Consider the following 12,596-nt stretch of genomic DNA (forward strand, 5'->3'; position numbering starts at 1 on the left):
CATCTGGAACTGCCAGTGTACTAACGGGAATGATCCTGAAGGTATTGCGTTGGCGCTGACAGGAAGTTGTAGGCCATAAACTTCTGGCAAGGCCGTTCTCGCAATCATTTGCCGGTTTTAAAAATAAGGCTCAAAAGTCATCGTTTTCACAACCGCCTCGGACATAATGCTCGAGGCAATTCAAGTGAATACTCATGCCTGAGTCTTTGATAGTATATAAATGTTTCGTGCCGATCTTCAAGTCTGTTAACCTGATGTGTTAAAGAATGGTGCTGCTGAATGGAAGCCATTAAACAGATGTTGAGGCAACAGGCTTACTGGGCAAACACTATTATCTATATATCATCCCGATGACGGGTGGTTCAACCTGCTCAGCCGTGAAGGCAAAGTGTCCAACGCTGTCGTCTGCCGCTCCAACATGGGTTTGAGAGCTCAGTGTCTGATTCGCCGGCTTCGTCACACCCCACATGATCTGTTGCTCCGCCTGGTTCTCCTTCCGTTGCCCAGATGCACCGTCTTGTTCGGTCTCAAGGTTCGTCCCAGGAGTGTGACACATTGCACTAATGACTGCAGGCAGATTGCCATGCGCAGGTATTCGATTGTCCACCTTAGTGAAGCTGTGAAGGACAGTAAACGCCAGGAGCACAGTCGCCACGATGACCGTTATCAGAATAGCCAGAGGCGAGTACCCAGCGTCTGAAATGTAATTGTCCGTGTCGACCGTGCCGTTGGGGTTATACCACTGTATACGAGCAAGGAAGATGGATTGTGAGATAAGGAAATGCAGTAGACCCAGGCATACCGCTAATGGCACGCCATAGCGGTACGGTAGCGACAGGTAGTACGTCGACCTCTGCTGTCCACGCGGCCAGGTGACGCGCAAGGCCTTGCGTTTCTGTGCATACGATGCCCACTCTCGTGCTGCACAATGCGCCGTCCACAGGGAATTGAAGAGGAAGTATGTCATTGACAGGATCAGCTGGAAAGAGTTTGCCAGCAAGACACCCAAAAAGAGAGCTTGTGTCGGTGATCCGATTTCGCCGATGTGTAGAGTATAGGGCGTTGTGGCCTTGTCAAAACCAAATGTCCGCCAGGGGTTGCGATTGACACTCATGTAGGTAGCTGCGGCGCAGAGGAATGCGATGCCCATGGTCAAATAAGCAAAGCATAGCGACATTGTAATCCACCAGCGTTTTCGGCTTGTAGCGTACAGCCGTGCTGTGGGTTTTCGGTTGTACACGTGCTTCTGTGGCTGATCTGCTGCCTCATTATGCTTCCATTTACTGCTTGTGAGCACATCTGTGTAATCCATGGTACACCATCCTACTGTGGTCATATCAGGCGTCGCAATGTAAGATGCCACAGCGTCTCCGACGGTCGCAAAGATTGGTTGTCGCAAATCCCACAGAAGGAAAGCCGTCAGCCCCATTGAAACAAGCTTGATGATGTTGCACGCGATGACCACAGCAAGGATATACGAGGCATATTGCAGTTGGCATGTCTGGACCTCGTGAGTCTCAGCCAAGCAGTAGTCGACAGGGTATGCTGCAGTGGCGGCCCAGGAAAGAGAGCTCGTCTTCTCATGAGGCCGAAGATACCATGTCCCATTCTCCTGAAATTGCTTTTGCGCCTTGTCTGAAGGGCAATCGGAAGGCGCGTTTCCATTAGTATTCGTGTACCAGCCGAGACAAGCCCAATTCAAACTGCCTGTCCCTCCAACCGACGAGTCTTCGTAAGCGATAACAGATGAGCCGTTCCATAGAGGTTGTGGCCAACCCATGTCTATCGATTCGTATCCCGGGGTGTCATCAACCCAGGCATCACCGTAATACTCAGTCAGATTGGTGTAGTATGTCGGGAACATATGCCCGGGGCTCATCCTCATGCCCTCTGTCGGAGTGGTGACTACTATCAAATTCCGGTAGGAGGTGATGTACGTAGCCATATATGCGCCCAAGCATTCTGTTGGTGACAATCGCGTGTAGTTCTGGCCATTGTAGCCTGATAGAAAGGTACCTGGGTCTGTAATGTCCGTATCCATTGTTGTATAGTCGTTCGTTGTGTTGGGAATCGGATAGTCAGCTCCCGAAAAGAAACTTTCATCAACAACCAGATAGTCGAATTGCATAGCGCCAATGGTTGAGAAAATCGTAGAGTTCCACAGCAGATGCAGAGGTAATGTGCTCAAGCACAACGCCCACCAGAGACATCCTTTCCACCAATGCATGTGACGCAGGTTCTTGACGCTTGGGACGCCGATTTCAAGCGGCACCCGCTTCGCATGCGCGCGATCTGCTTCGCTTCGAGTAGGCGAGCTCAGACATTGCATAGTGAAGGATGAGGCGACTAAAAGGCATGTCCCGAGTACGTTGATGAGAAGATGAAGTGCGGTGGACCATTGTTCAACCTTCTTGCAATCACCTTGGAACAGAGTTCCAATACCGTCTTCAGCGCTCGATGTCGTGGCTGCAACAATGGCCAAGATGACATTGATCAGTAGGACTATTGCTGTAGTTATGGCAGCAGCTAGAACAGCTTTCCGCCAGCCTCGGTTGGGGTTGTTGGACGTTGGTGGTTCACTGATCCACGTACGCATACGGGCGTACTTCCATGTTTGAGGGGAGACAAGCCTAGTACTTATGGCCTGCAGCCTTGCTTTGCTGTGAAATTTTAGTGCCGGTTCAAAATGGAACGATATCGCACTCACGCTATATGTCCTTTGCTGTCATCGAGCCTCGTTGCGGTGTCAGACAGCAAGTCAAGGTCCCTTTCGTGGTCGTAATCATTTGCCACGCGTGAGTATCGTGGCGGCGCAACAAAAGAGCTCAACTCGATGTCGAGAAGCTGCATATCGTGTTCCGCAAAGTCGTGGTTCTTTGAAGCCATGTTTTCGACAGTTTCATGCTTCCTGTGGTATGATCGAAAGTTCGTGACATCGCGACGATGCTCGCACACACCTTCAGGCGGACATCGATGGTGGCAGTGTCGATACACAACAGAGTACGAGGTCGTGGGTGGAACTCACTCAAATAAGGCCTTCGCAGCGCTCGACTGGCGTTTCAGAATCCCTGTTGCATAGTGCTGGAGCACTTGCCAAGGTCGACATGTCGGCAAGCCGCAGCTCTGCCGTGTTTGAAACTGGCACGCATGAGGAACGGGTGGGGGGCAAAATTTCCCTCGAACCGTGCAATCAGACGCGCACTGGTGTTACAGGTAGACGACTGAGAAGCATTCGATAGTGGTGATTGTTGAGTTTCGAGTGAAGCGGAATACAGACGCAACTCCGGGAAAGCTAGGAAGTATTGTGCCAAGAGCGTAGGTGATGAGTTTTGGCCCCCAATGATATCATGTCACGCCCAGTAACCAACGACTTGGGGGGCCCTCCGGGGCCTTGGAAGTCATGCATTTCATCTCAAAACAGCCGAACTTGTCGCGCAGGCTTTGAACTGCCAATGAGCATTGTTCCAAATGAATACATTTATTTGCCATAGCTAGGTCGTTAGCAGAGCGCGCGACTCGCATTGTACATGCCAAAACCCGCACGAAGAAAGATGTCGCGTGGTCGTACGGTATTCTCCGGCTGGCAGTCACGCATGGTCAGTGGTGCTTGTATTCCCTTGAGCAGTTCATATCAAGCGTCAACCATCTGATCGTCCAGGGAATAGGTCATTGAGCCCAGCCGGAGCCGTGGAAGTGATACGGTCCGCAAAGCGATCTTCTTTACGACTATGAATGCGTCTCAATATACGAACTTGAAATCCAGCCGTTTGTTCCCGTCTTGCTCTCTCGCATGTGTATCCGCTTGGTACCTCGCCTTCTCCTCTTCAGTCATGGTATCCCAGACCCGCTGCTTCCGTCTGTTCAGCAATCTCAACCACTGGTTCTGTCCAATGAGCACCACTAGTGCAGCAACACAGAAAGCAATCAATACCTTGTTACCACGATGGTAGAACGGCGCATCGTCGGCTCTATAGATCTGGGATCCGATAAGACTTCCCACCTGCACGATGACGTTGTAAGTCGCTGCTGTGAGGGCTCTTTTCTTGACGTTGAAGCTGTTTTGCGACAGCCAAGAGGACAAGATAGGATGGAAGTAGGGGTAGCCCGCTATCAAGGTGGCTAGGGCAAAGCGTTCCCACGGCATGCTTTGTGAGTCTGGAAGCGTTTGGAGGGCAACGAGACATGGAAGAATCCAGAATTCGCCGAAGAAACTGTGCCATGTCCGCTCGTCGAACTTCTGAGAAGACTTCGCCAACACCAGCATGGTGATGACTTGCGCGACTGCGCTAACGACTGTGAGCATATTTGACTGGAAGGTTGTAAAGCCGCCGACAACTTTGAGGTTGTAAGACAGGTAGGCTTGTACCGGAGTTGCAGGAATATAGGCGATCAAACCCATAAGATAGAGACCCCACATCGACTTATCTGACCATGCTGCCCAGATATCGCTGAGATGGGCGGGTTCCTTGATACCCGTGAGGCCTTTCGCGGGATCGTCTCGAAGCAATCGATTGATCATGATCTTTTGTTCGCGCTCGGTGTACCAAGGTTTTGGATGAAGAACTGATTTGGTATCGACCGGAGATTGAGGAAGGTAGAAGAAGCATGCAGCCCCAATCAACGTCGTAAGGAGGCCTTCCAGAAGGAAAAGCCAGAACCAACCAGGCTTGCCACCTACACCGCGCATCTGCAGGATCGCAGCCGCCAGCAAAGCAGAGATGACACGCGCGATGTTCAGCGTGCTCCAGAAAATCGCAAGTCGAGTGCCGAGCTCTCGAGCTGTGTAGAAGTAGGTTGCAAAGAGGATCGTACCGGGTATAAATCCACCCTCAAAAGCGCCGATGAAAGCTCTTGTCACGTAGAAAGTCGCTCTATTGTCGATCCAGGCCTGAGTCCAGCTCACAGTAGACCATGCCATCATCATGATAGGGAGGACCCGTCTGAAGCCGAATCTCTTGGTCAAGAGCTGAACAGGAAACTCGGCAGCTAAGAAGCAGACAAGCTGAATTGTGGTTCCGTTATTGTAATCCTGGGGGGCGTCAGTCACCATCGTTAGCTTTAATCGTGCATGTACATACATTCGTAGAAAGGCCCAGGTCCTTCAAGAAATTGTCGGTCAATGCGTTGGATAGGTTACCTCGGTCCAATTGGAGACCAAAGAACATCAAGCATCTATGTGTGTAAGTTCGCACTCGTCTCCATGGGCAGACCTGACTTACACAGCCGAGAGCAAAAATAAATCTGTCTTCCACACGACCTTCTTCTCCTCGTCTGGGCTCCATGTGAAGGTAGGATCCCAAAGTCCGTACCCCTCGTATGATTCATGTGGAGGGACGACATCGGCGAGGGAAGAGGACGGCAATGGTGCGTTTGATACTTCGCTAGATGTCCCGTCGAGACTGGCCTTAGAAGCAGTCTGTGGAATGCCCTTTTCGACCGCGTTGATGTTTGATGCCATCTTGAGGCGATGCTGGTCACGCAAGGTCACTGTTGCTGATAGATAGTGATGCGAAGGACGAATGGCGATAGATGAAGGTCTATGCATAGCGGTACAAGGCTTTTATATGATGGAGAGCCAATACCCCAGCATCGCTAACGTATCTTGCTTGGATCCTCGCAACCCGCCATTTCGCATGGTCGTGTTTGGAGGCATGGTGCAAAATGCTCCCATCGTGATTGGCTGTTGGCGTGCCTTTAGATCGAGCTAATGCACCCCAGACGCAGCCAATCCACTCGACCTCCGAAAGGAACTCCGTCCGGCGAGAAATTTTCCTTACAAACTCGGCTGATGTGAGCTTAAGCTCGACCATGACTTGGGCTGCCGGCTTCAGATAGACCCATAGAGTTGACTGTTTTCGTGAAACAGGCGCTCGGGCTGTCGATTGCGTACAGTTTCAAGCCCGGTGCTGTGTGCTTATAGAACATATTGTTTATATGTATCAGGCGCTTCGTCAGCGTCCTTGACAGACACGGATTCCTCAACGGACACTGTAGCACTGCTCAGGAATGATGATTTTCATCGCCATCGTCGGCTGACCAGGAAGGTATCATGGTGGAGGGCAGACCGTGGTTTCATTCAAACCCGAACAGTGGCCCTTGATGACTTTGCAAACGGTACATTGTATTCGTTACGCCGCTTGGCCCCTCTAGTTCTGGCCAGGTGTCTTCGGAATTACTGTAGTGCTCTGAGCTGTCCCGGCCAAAAAAGTCGTTCATCGAGTCAGAAGTGTGCAAACCCACCAGCTCCACTGCGTCGAATAGTCCGTCGTAGTTGTTGCTCAATGCAAAGTCCTGTGTCAGATACTGTGACGCGGGCGACCGCTCATTCATCAAATCTCGCAAAGTATCATTGTTGCCTGGAGCTCGACCGTACACGTTGGACGTGAAGGGCTGACTTTGATGCCTGGACGGTACACCCGTCGCGAGCTTCGGAGATGGAGTGTTCACAGCCGTATGAGGGGATCCTCGTACAGCTGAAGCTGGTGTGGCCGCGAACAACGTGGCTGTCTGGTCGGTTCTCACGCTGAAGGCTTGTCCGAGTCGTTCAGCAAGATCCGCGAACCTACTGTGTGTATCCGGATAACTCGTAGGACCGTAGTGCGCCGCGACGAGTTCGTGGAGGGCGCCAGATATTGTGGATATTTTCAATTGCAAAGCGAACCCATGCGCTTCGACCAGTTTGTGAGGACTGTTCTCAACCGCTTGTACCATATCCTCCAGTGCAGATAGCAACGTGGCCCTAAGGTGGTCAGTGAGACAGTCTGCAGTCACTGATTGGCGAATGCGGAGGTTCATGATGTGCAGCCAACACCGAGTGACAGCTAAGTCCAGAGCCTGGACCGGTGGTATATACCCACTGTAATCTGCATCCGTTTGTATGAGCGCTGTACAGTCGGATGAGAGGTTTGGCGTCCTCCCGGAATGGCCAGTTGATGCAGGCGAGGCTTGAACCTCCAGTTCCTCCAACATAGTGAAGAAGTTGTTTTCGTCCAGCCTCCAGAGTAACTTGACCAACAGTTGGAAACCAGCAAGGACATCGACCTCATCCGTATCTGTCGTAGAAGGGAGTTCGATTCTCGTGCGTAATGTGATGGGCTGCTCATACAGTATAGATATCATTCTTTCTGTGACGAATAACAGCCACAGGACGCGGCGTCGGATTTCTCTCTCCTGATACGGCACTTCGACATAATAGGACTCTTTGTGAAGTCCAATCATGGTGGCAATAGTGACGGCCTCTCTAAGGTACAACATGCTTTTCATGCTGTTAGCTTCGAGTGACTCGTAATATATATGAAGGAACAAAGCGATCCGGACCGTTGTAAGATTTGGCGGTCTGCCCATAGGTACTCTAGCCCGGGCAGCCTGACACTTCCCCTCAAGTAGCTGAGCGTGGTTCCGCCTCGATATGCTCAAGTCAATGCTCTCTGTTCGAGTTGCTGTTGCTGCAGCCAGGGCGTACGCCAGTGCGAAGACTTCGACGTCCGGACTCTCGCTCTGCAGCGAAGCTATCAGCCTCTCCACCTTGATTATAGGCCATATGGGATACAACTGAACGCGGTAGATACAGAGGTATAACACTAGCTGGGCAATCTCACTAGATGGCTGTGGGGGAGGGTCAGGGTCGTTCACATTCGGACTCCTTGTGGTTCCCTTTCGTTCACGACTTTGTGTCTGTAGAATATCTTGTGCTTTGCGAATCTCCTGGAGCGTGGCATCTCTGAGGCGTCTAGGGCCCCGAGGTTGACTCTGCTTTAGCCACGTGCAGGGGACGCCAGCACTTTGGCAGCCGCTGCAAGGCGTCGTTTCCGAGCACTTTATTTTGCGAATTTTGCATCCATCGCATGCTCTTCTTGCTAGCTTGCGGCCTGACATGTCACGGAACAAGAAGCAAAATTGTCTGCCAGGGGGGTGCCATAGTTCGATGCCAGGTACTTTGTTCGTCAGAGTACTATCAGCATGTGCATAAGTCGCTACGATAGCGTCCAAAGATTCGAGTTGTCACAAGGACGCGACACTCGGAGGTCTTCTCTGGGGATATGATATTTCTGTGCGAGGGATGCAGGCATCCTGCAAAGAAGAGAAGTTGGTGTGGGCGTAATCACGCTAAAATCAGTGCTGTGGCGGGGCTTGGGGCTTGATAAACAGCTTGTTGATTTCCCCAATATCGGCCACCCGAGCCTAATAAGGACACTTAAAACATGGGCAGTTTCTAGCTCACAGGTCCAGTCTGGGGGCGATCAGACTTTGATATCTCAGGCCTGCGAAGACCTTTTCTTCCACTCCATTAGTGGTACACGCCGAAACCGCGAATGCCACGTTAGCATGCTTTGCTCTCACATACGATGGCAACCTTCCACGCTGGCATTCTCGGACGTTAGGTCGACGATTCTGCTCTTAGGCATTTCTCCTCACGCTCATTGAATCGAGCTGGCCTCAAATGGCTTTCCGAGGCCGAGGAAAACTCCGAACAACAAATAGATGAGCATATAAGAGGAACCGCTGGACCATCTACTCGAAACAAAGGAGCAAAGTCTGTTGACACAAAACCAAGGGCGCACCTACTGACGCCATTTTGCTGACCGAGCACTCACACAGCCAGAGCACCTGAGTAAGAAAGCAGCTATGCCGTCCGCTGTAACAGTGAACAGCGGTCTCGATGGCGCAGCCCCGACTAACGGTGTCAATGGTCATGTCAAGCAACAGATCCGAGGCGGCCATGCCGATGCAAGGACCAGACGTGCGGAACCCCTGACGTACACTGGTACATTAGACCAGTACGAGCACTTTGACAGTACCCCAGCTATAGGCCGCGAGTACAGCAACCTTCAACTCAGGGACATCCTCGCCCATCCGAACAGAGATGCCATGATCCAGGACATCGCATACACCATTTCCAGCCGAGGCGTTGTCTTCCTCCGCCAGCAAGATGTGACACCACCAGAGATGAAGACATTCGTCGAACTCCTCAGTACACTCGCCGGATGTCCCAGCTCCAGCACACTGCACGTTCATCCCTTGACAGAAGAAGGTTCTGAGCTCGGTGATCAGATCAGTGTGATCTCCAGTGCGAAGCAGAAAAAGGGGGTGGGCTTACCCATCAGCTCTCCGACACATCCCGGCTTGCAAGCGTCGGCTGGCATTCCGATATCACTTTCGAGCCGGTACCCTCAGACTATGCCATGCTGAAGATCCACACACTTCCCTCGACGGGCGGTGACACCTTGTGGGCTTCCGGGTACGAGATTTACGACAGATTGTCACCCTCAATGGCAGCCTACCTGGAGACACTGACCGCAGTACACGACGCAACCTTCTTCCATGATGAGGCAGCACGGCTCGGCAATCCTCTCCGAGAAACTCCCCGTGGTCACCCACTCAACAATGGCAAGAGTCTCACAACTACCCATCCAGTGATTCGCACCAACCCAGTCACAGGCTGGAAGTCCGTATATGTGAACAAAGGCTTCACAAAGCGCATCAACGGTGTCACCAGAGATGAATCCGACATGCTCATCAAGTACCTCCTTGACCTTGTCGTGCACAACCACGATGCTCAGGTGAGATTCAGATGGAACAAGAACGATATCGCGGTCTGGGATAACAGAGCCACATGGCACACTGCCAGCTATGACTATTCCGACCCACGGGCCGGAGATCGGGTGTGCAGTCTCGGGGAGGCACCTTATTTGGATGTGTCCAGTACAGGCAGGAGAGAGGCTCAGTCTGCTTAGTGTTGGTTTGATGGCGTCTGAAAGATTGATAGCACAATGAAAGCATGCTACAGCGTCGTTTAAATCTTCCGCAGTTGCGCTCGTTCACCTGTACGGTACTTCGCCTTCGTGCTAAACGCGCAGCTTAGCCGAAGTCGACTCACGAAGTAAGTGCTGTGCAGACGCCTCACTCCTTCAAATCGCGTACTTGGCTCACATTAGAGCGCACCCGGTCCCCTCGCTCAAGCCTCCCTTTTCAGTTGTGGTTCGTGCTGCAACCTTGGTGATATCTTCCACCGCTTCCCATAGCAATTCACCCGTCAGAGCCGAACACTCAGCATACTTGTCGCACCTCATGTCTGACGCTGCTTTCACCCCTTCCTGAGGCATAACGCAAACATAGTTACCCTCCTCATCTGTCCTCTCAGTCCTCAAATCTCTTTTCAGACCCAGTAGCATCACAGGTGTTCCATGCTCGTACGCATCAAAGTGTATCATGAACTGTTTACGCCAGTAGAACTGCGCATTATGCAATGATGCACGGGAAGTGACATCATATGTTATAATCACGAAGTGAGGTTCGTCCGGGAAGGAGTCAGTGAAGAGTGTTCCCGTCGAAGGCCAAATATGGAAGGTATAGGGACGTCGAAAGAGCGAGACTGAGAAGGAGAAAGGACGATTCTCGAGGTCAAAGGGCTTCAGCGGTGTCGAGGATGTTACTGGGCCAGTATGGACCTGCGACAGGCGCGACAGGAATGTCGATTTGCCTGTTCCGGGCGATCCAAGGACAAGGATGTTGACATCAGCAACGGTACGAGTATAGACAGGTGGCGGCGACGAAACCTCGGAGAGCGCCTGAGCTATGTGATTCGACGGCATGGCATCTCAGGCAGAGGAGTTCACCACCGCAAGCATGGTCGTTGTTGAGAGCTCTGTACTGTGAAGATAAAGGACGGCATCGCTTATCTTATCAGCCGCTTGGTACTACTATCGCCCCCTGGAAAGTTTGTCGGTGGGTCTGACAGGTAGGCTAGCCTTTTCGGGCCTAGTTTCATAAGTTGAGTATAGCCGCCACACCGACAGAGGGCTATGTGGCCCGATATCTAGATATCTAGGTTCGCCTCGTGCAGCCTAAAATTACTGTCGCTTTAGAATGAGCAAAATCGACCATCGGATGGTGAAGTTGTGAGGTATTCTTCAGTGTGTTCTGGCTGAAAGAGGTAAGCGTCTATGTGGTAGACAACTCCACGGGCAAACTTTCCAAGGTACGATAGTACTCCGGGGCCCATCCGGGTGCATCTCGACCACGTGCCTTCGTCCGCTGCATGGGCACCTTCGTTCCCTCCTCCTGAGGCTTTAATTCCGTTATCAGCATCGTGCTCGTTACGCGAGAGGGTTGCTATCGAAGCTTGCAGAAGCTGCAGAGTGGTTCGCACTATCGGGGCGACCAAATATGGCAAATAGAATGCCGTCGGCATAAGCTTGTGCGAGCCCACCCTTAGGCAACAAACAACGTTCACCCGGTGGCCAGAATTGCTCCTACCAGTGCACCCCGCATCGCTGGCGACAGTTCTTCGCAGGGCGTCTCATGGACTCCGAGCTGATACAACCCCACCTTGACGGTTGATCCAGTAATGAAGTACGTTTTTATCAACGAATGTGGAGAGACGATCAAATCCGAGGTTCAATGATATGAGCCAGCGAGACAGACAGCGGACACAGAGTCCCTGCATGCGAAGTATCGAATTCGCCATATATTCTCCAAACTCCTCTCGCCTTCCGCCTCTGCTACTAACAGAACCCTTCATCACCATCAAATCACAACAGAATACCAGCAATAGTAACGAAAAGCATGGCACCACCAACAGCAACCATGACGGAATACGCCGTCGAGGAGACTAAGCCTTCGAACGGATATGACAAACCTGATTCTCAACCAGACGACACCGCGACACATGAGCCTGGTCTGCAGAACGGCGTGAAAGCTGCTATGCAGAAGTTTCCAGCCCCTCCCAAATTCACAGACAAGTACGAAGAGCGAGAGTATCTGAAGGGCAGACTAGCGTTGGCCTTCCGGATCTTTGGCAAGGAAGGTTTCGACGAGGGTGTGGCAGGACATATCACACTACGCGACCCAGTTAAGCCAGACCACTTTTGGGTTAACCCCTTCGGTGTCGCATTCAGCCAGATCAAAAGTTCGGACCTCATACTTGTAAACCACGACGGCAAGGTCGTGGATGGAGGACCCTGCAGACTCCTGAACCAAGCGGCATATATGATCCATGCCGCGGTTCATGCAGCGAGACCCGATGTGCTCTGCGCAGCACACTCACATTCCATTTATGGCAGAGCCTTCTGTGCATTGGGACGACCAATCGACATCATCACGCAAGACTCGTGTGCCTTCTACAACGATCTGGCGGTCTACGACTCGTTCCGAGGTGTAGTATTGGTCAAGGAGGAAGGCGAGAACATCGCAAAAGCCCTTGGCCCGAAGAAGGCTGTTCTCCTCCAGAACCATGGCCTTTTGACCGTCGGACAGACCATCGAAGCCTGTGTCTTCTGGTTCTGCTCACTGGAGAAGTGCTGCCGTGCTCAGCTCATGGCTGATGCAGCAGTAGCTGGTCGAGGCGGCGCTACAATCAAGATTGATGATGAGGATGCTTCTTTCACATACAAAGCTGTCGGTACTCCTCGAGCAGGATGGTTCAGCGCAAAGCCAGCGTTCGATGTGATGGAGAAGGAATGTGCGCCAGAAGTTTTCGCTTGAGCAACTGATTTCCACCACTTTCGGCGTTCACGTTCATAAGACAGTCAATAATTCAAATGCTTTCGCTCTTCTTCTTCTTCTTTGTGATGTTTCATGTCTTTGGGCAGCAAGCC

The 12,596-nt window shown here is 51.8% G+C and overlaps 6 protein-coding genes across 6 annotated transcripts; 2 read left to right on the forward strand and 4 right to left on the reverse strand.

The window, feature by feature from the left end:
* Window positions 1–331: 331 nt before the first annotated feature.
* Window positions 332–2,886, reverse strand: PMZ80_010622 (uncharacterized protein; the record flags this gene model as incomplete). The annotated part of the gene is made up of 2 exons (XM_064879011.1): window positions 332–2,660; window positions 2,708–2,886. The coding sequence occupies 2 exons, from the start codon at window positions 2,884–2,886 to the stop codon at window positions 332–334; spliced, it is 2,508 nt and encodes an 835-aa protein (XP_064725172.1).
* Window positions 2,887–3,739: 853 nt separating this feature from the next.
* PMZ80_010623 (uncharacterized protein) lies at window positions 3,740–5,458 on the reverse strand (the record flags this gene model as incomplete). The annotated part of the gene is made up of 3 exons (XM_064879012.1): window positions 3,740–5,029; window positions 5,079–5,172; window positions 5,220–5,458. 3 exons carry the CDS (start codon window positions 5,456–5,458, stop codon window positions 3,740–3,742), a joined length of 1,623 nt encoding a protein of 540 aa, XP_064725173.1.
* A 614-nt stretch (window positions 5,459–6,072) lies between these two features.
* On the reverse strand, window positions 6,073–7,218 carry PMZ80_010624 (uncharacterized protein; the record flags this gene model as incomplete). The annotated part of the gene is made up of 1 exon (XM_064879013.1): window positions 6,073–7,218. The coding sequence occupies one exon, from the start codon at window positions 7,216–7,218 to the stop codon at window positions 6,073–6,075; it is 1,146 nt and encodes a 381-aa protein (XP_064725174.1).
* A 1,407-nt stretch (window positions 7,219–8,625) lies between these two features.
* On the forward strand, window positions 8,626–9,734 carry PMZ80_010625 (uncharacterized protein; the record flags this gene model as incomplete). The annotated part of the gene is given in 2 exon segments (XM_064879014.1): window positions 8,626–9,087; window positions 9,105–9,734. 2 exon segments carry the CDS (start codon window positions 8,626–8,628, stop codon window positions 9,732–9,734), a joined length of 1,092 nt encoding a protein of 363 aa, XP_064725175.1.
* Window positions 9,735–9,926: 192 nt separating this feature from the next.
* PMZ80_010626 (uncharacterized protein) lies at window positions 9,927–10,592 on the reverse strand (the record flags this gene model as incomplete). The annotated part of the gene is made up of 1 exon (XM_064879015.1): window positions 9,927–10,592. One exon carries the CDS (start codon window positions 10,590–10,592, stop codon window positions 9,927–9,929), a length of 666 nt encoding a protein of 221 aa, XP_064725176.1.
* A 973-nt stretch (window positions 10,593–11,565) lies between these two features.
* Window positions 11,566–12,483, forward strand: PMZ80_010627 (uncharacterized protein; the record flags this gene model as incomplete). The annotated part of the gene is made up of 1 exon (XM_064879016.1): window positions 11,566–12,483. One exon carries the CDS (start codon window positions 11,566–11,568, stop codon window positions 12,481–12,483), a length of 918 nt encoding a protein of 305 aa, XP_064725177.1.
* Between the last annotated feature and the right edge of the window lie 113 nt (window positions 12,484–12,596).

The sequence above is a fragment of the Knufia obscura genome (assembly GCF_036327395.1).
Source record: "Knufia obscura strain CCFEE 5817 isolate CBS 148926 chromosome Unknown scaffold_19, whole genome shotgun sequence".
In the NCBI taxonomy this organism is placed as follows: Eukaryota; Fungi; Ascomycota; class Eurotiomycetes; order Chaetothyriales; family Trichomeriaceae; genus Knufia; species Knufia obscura.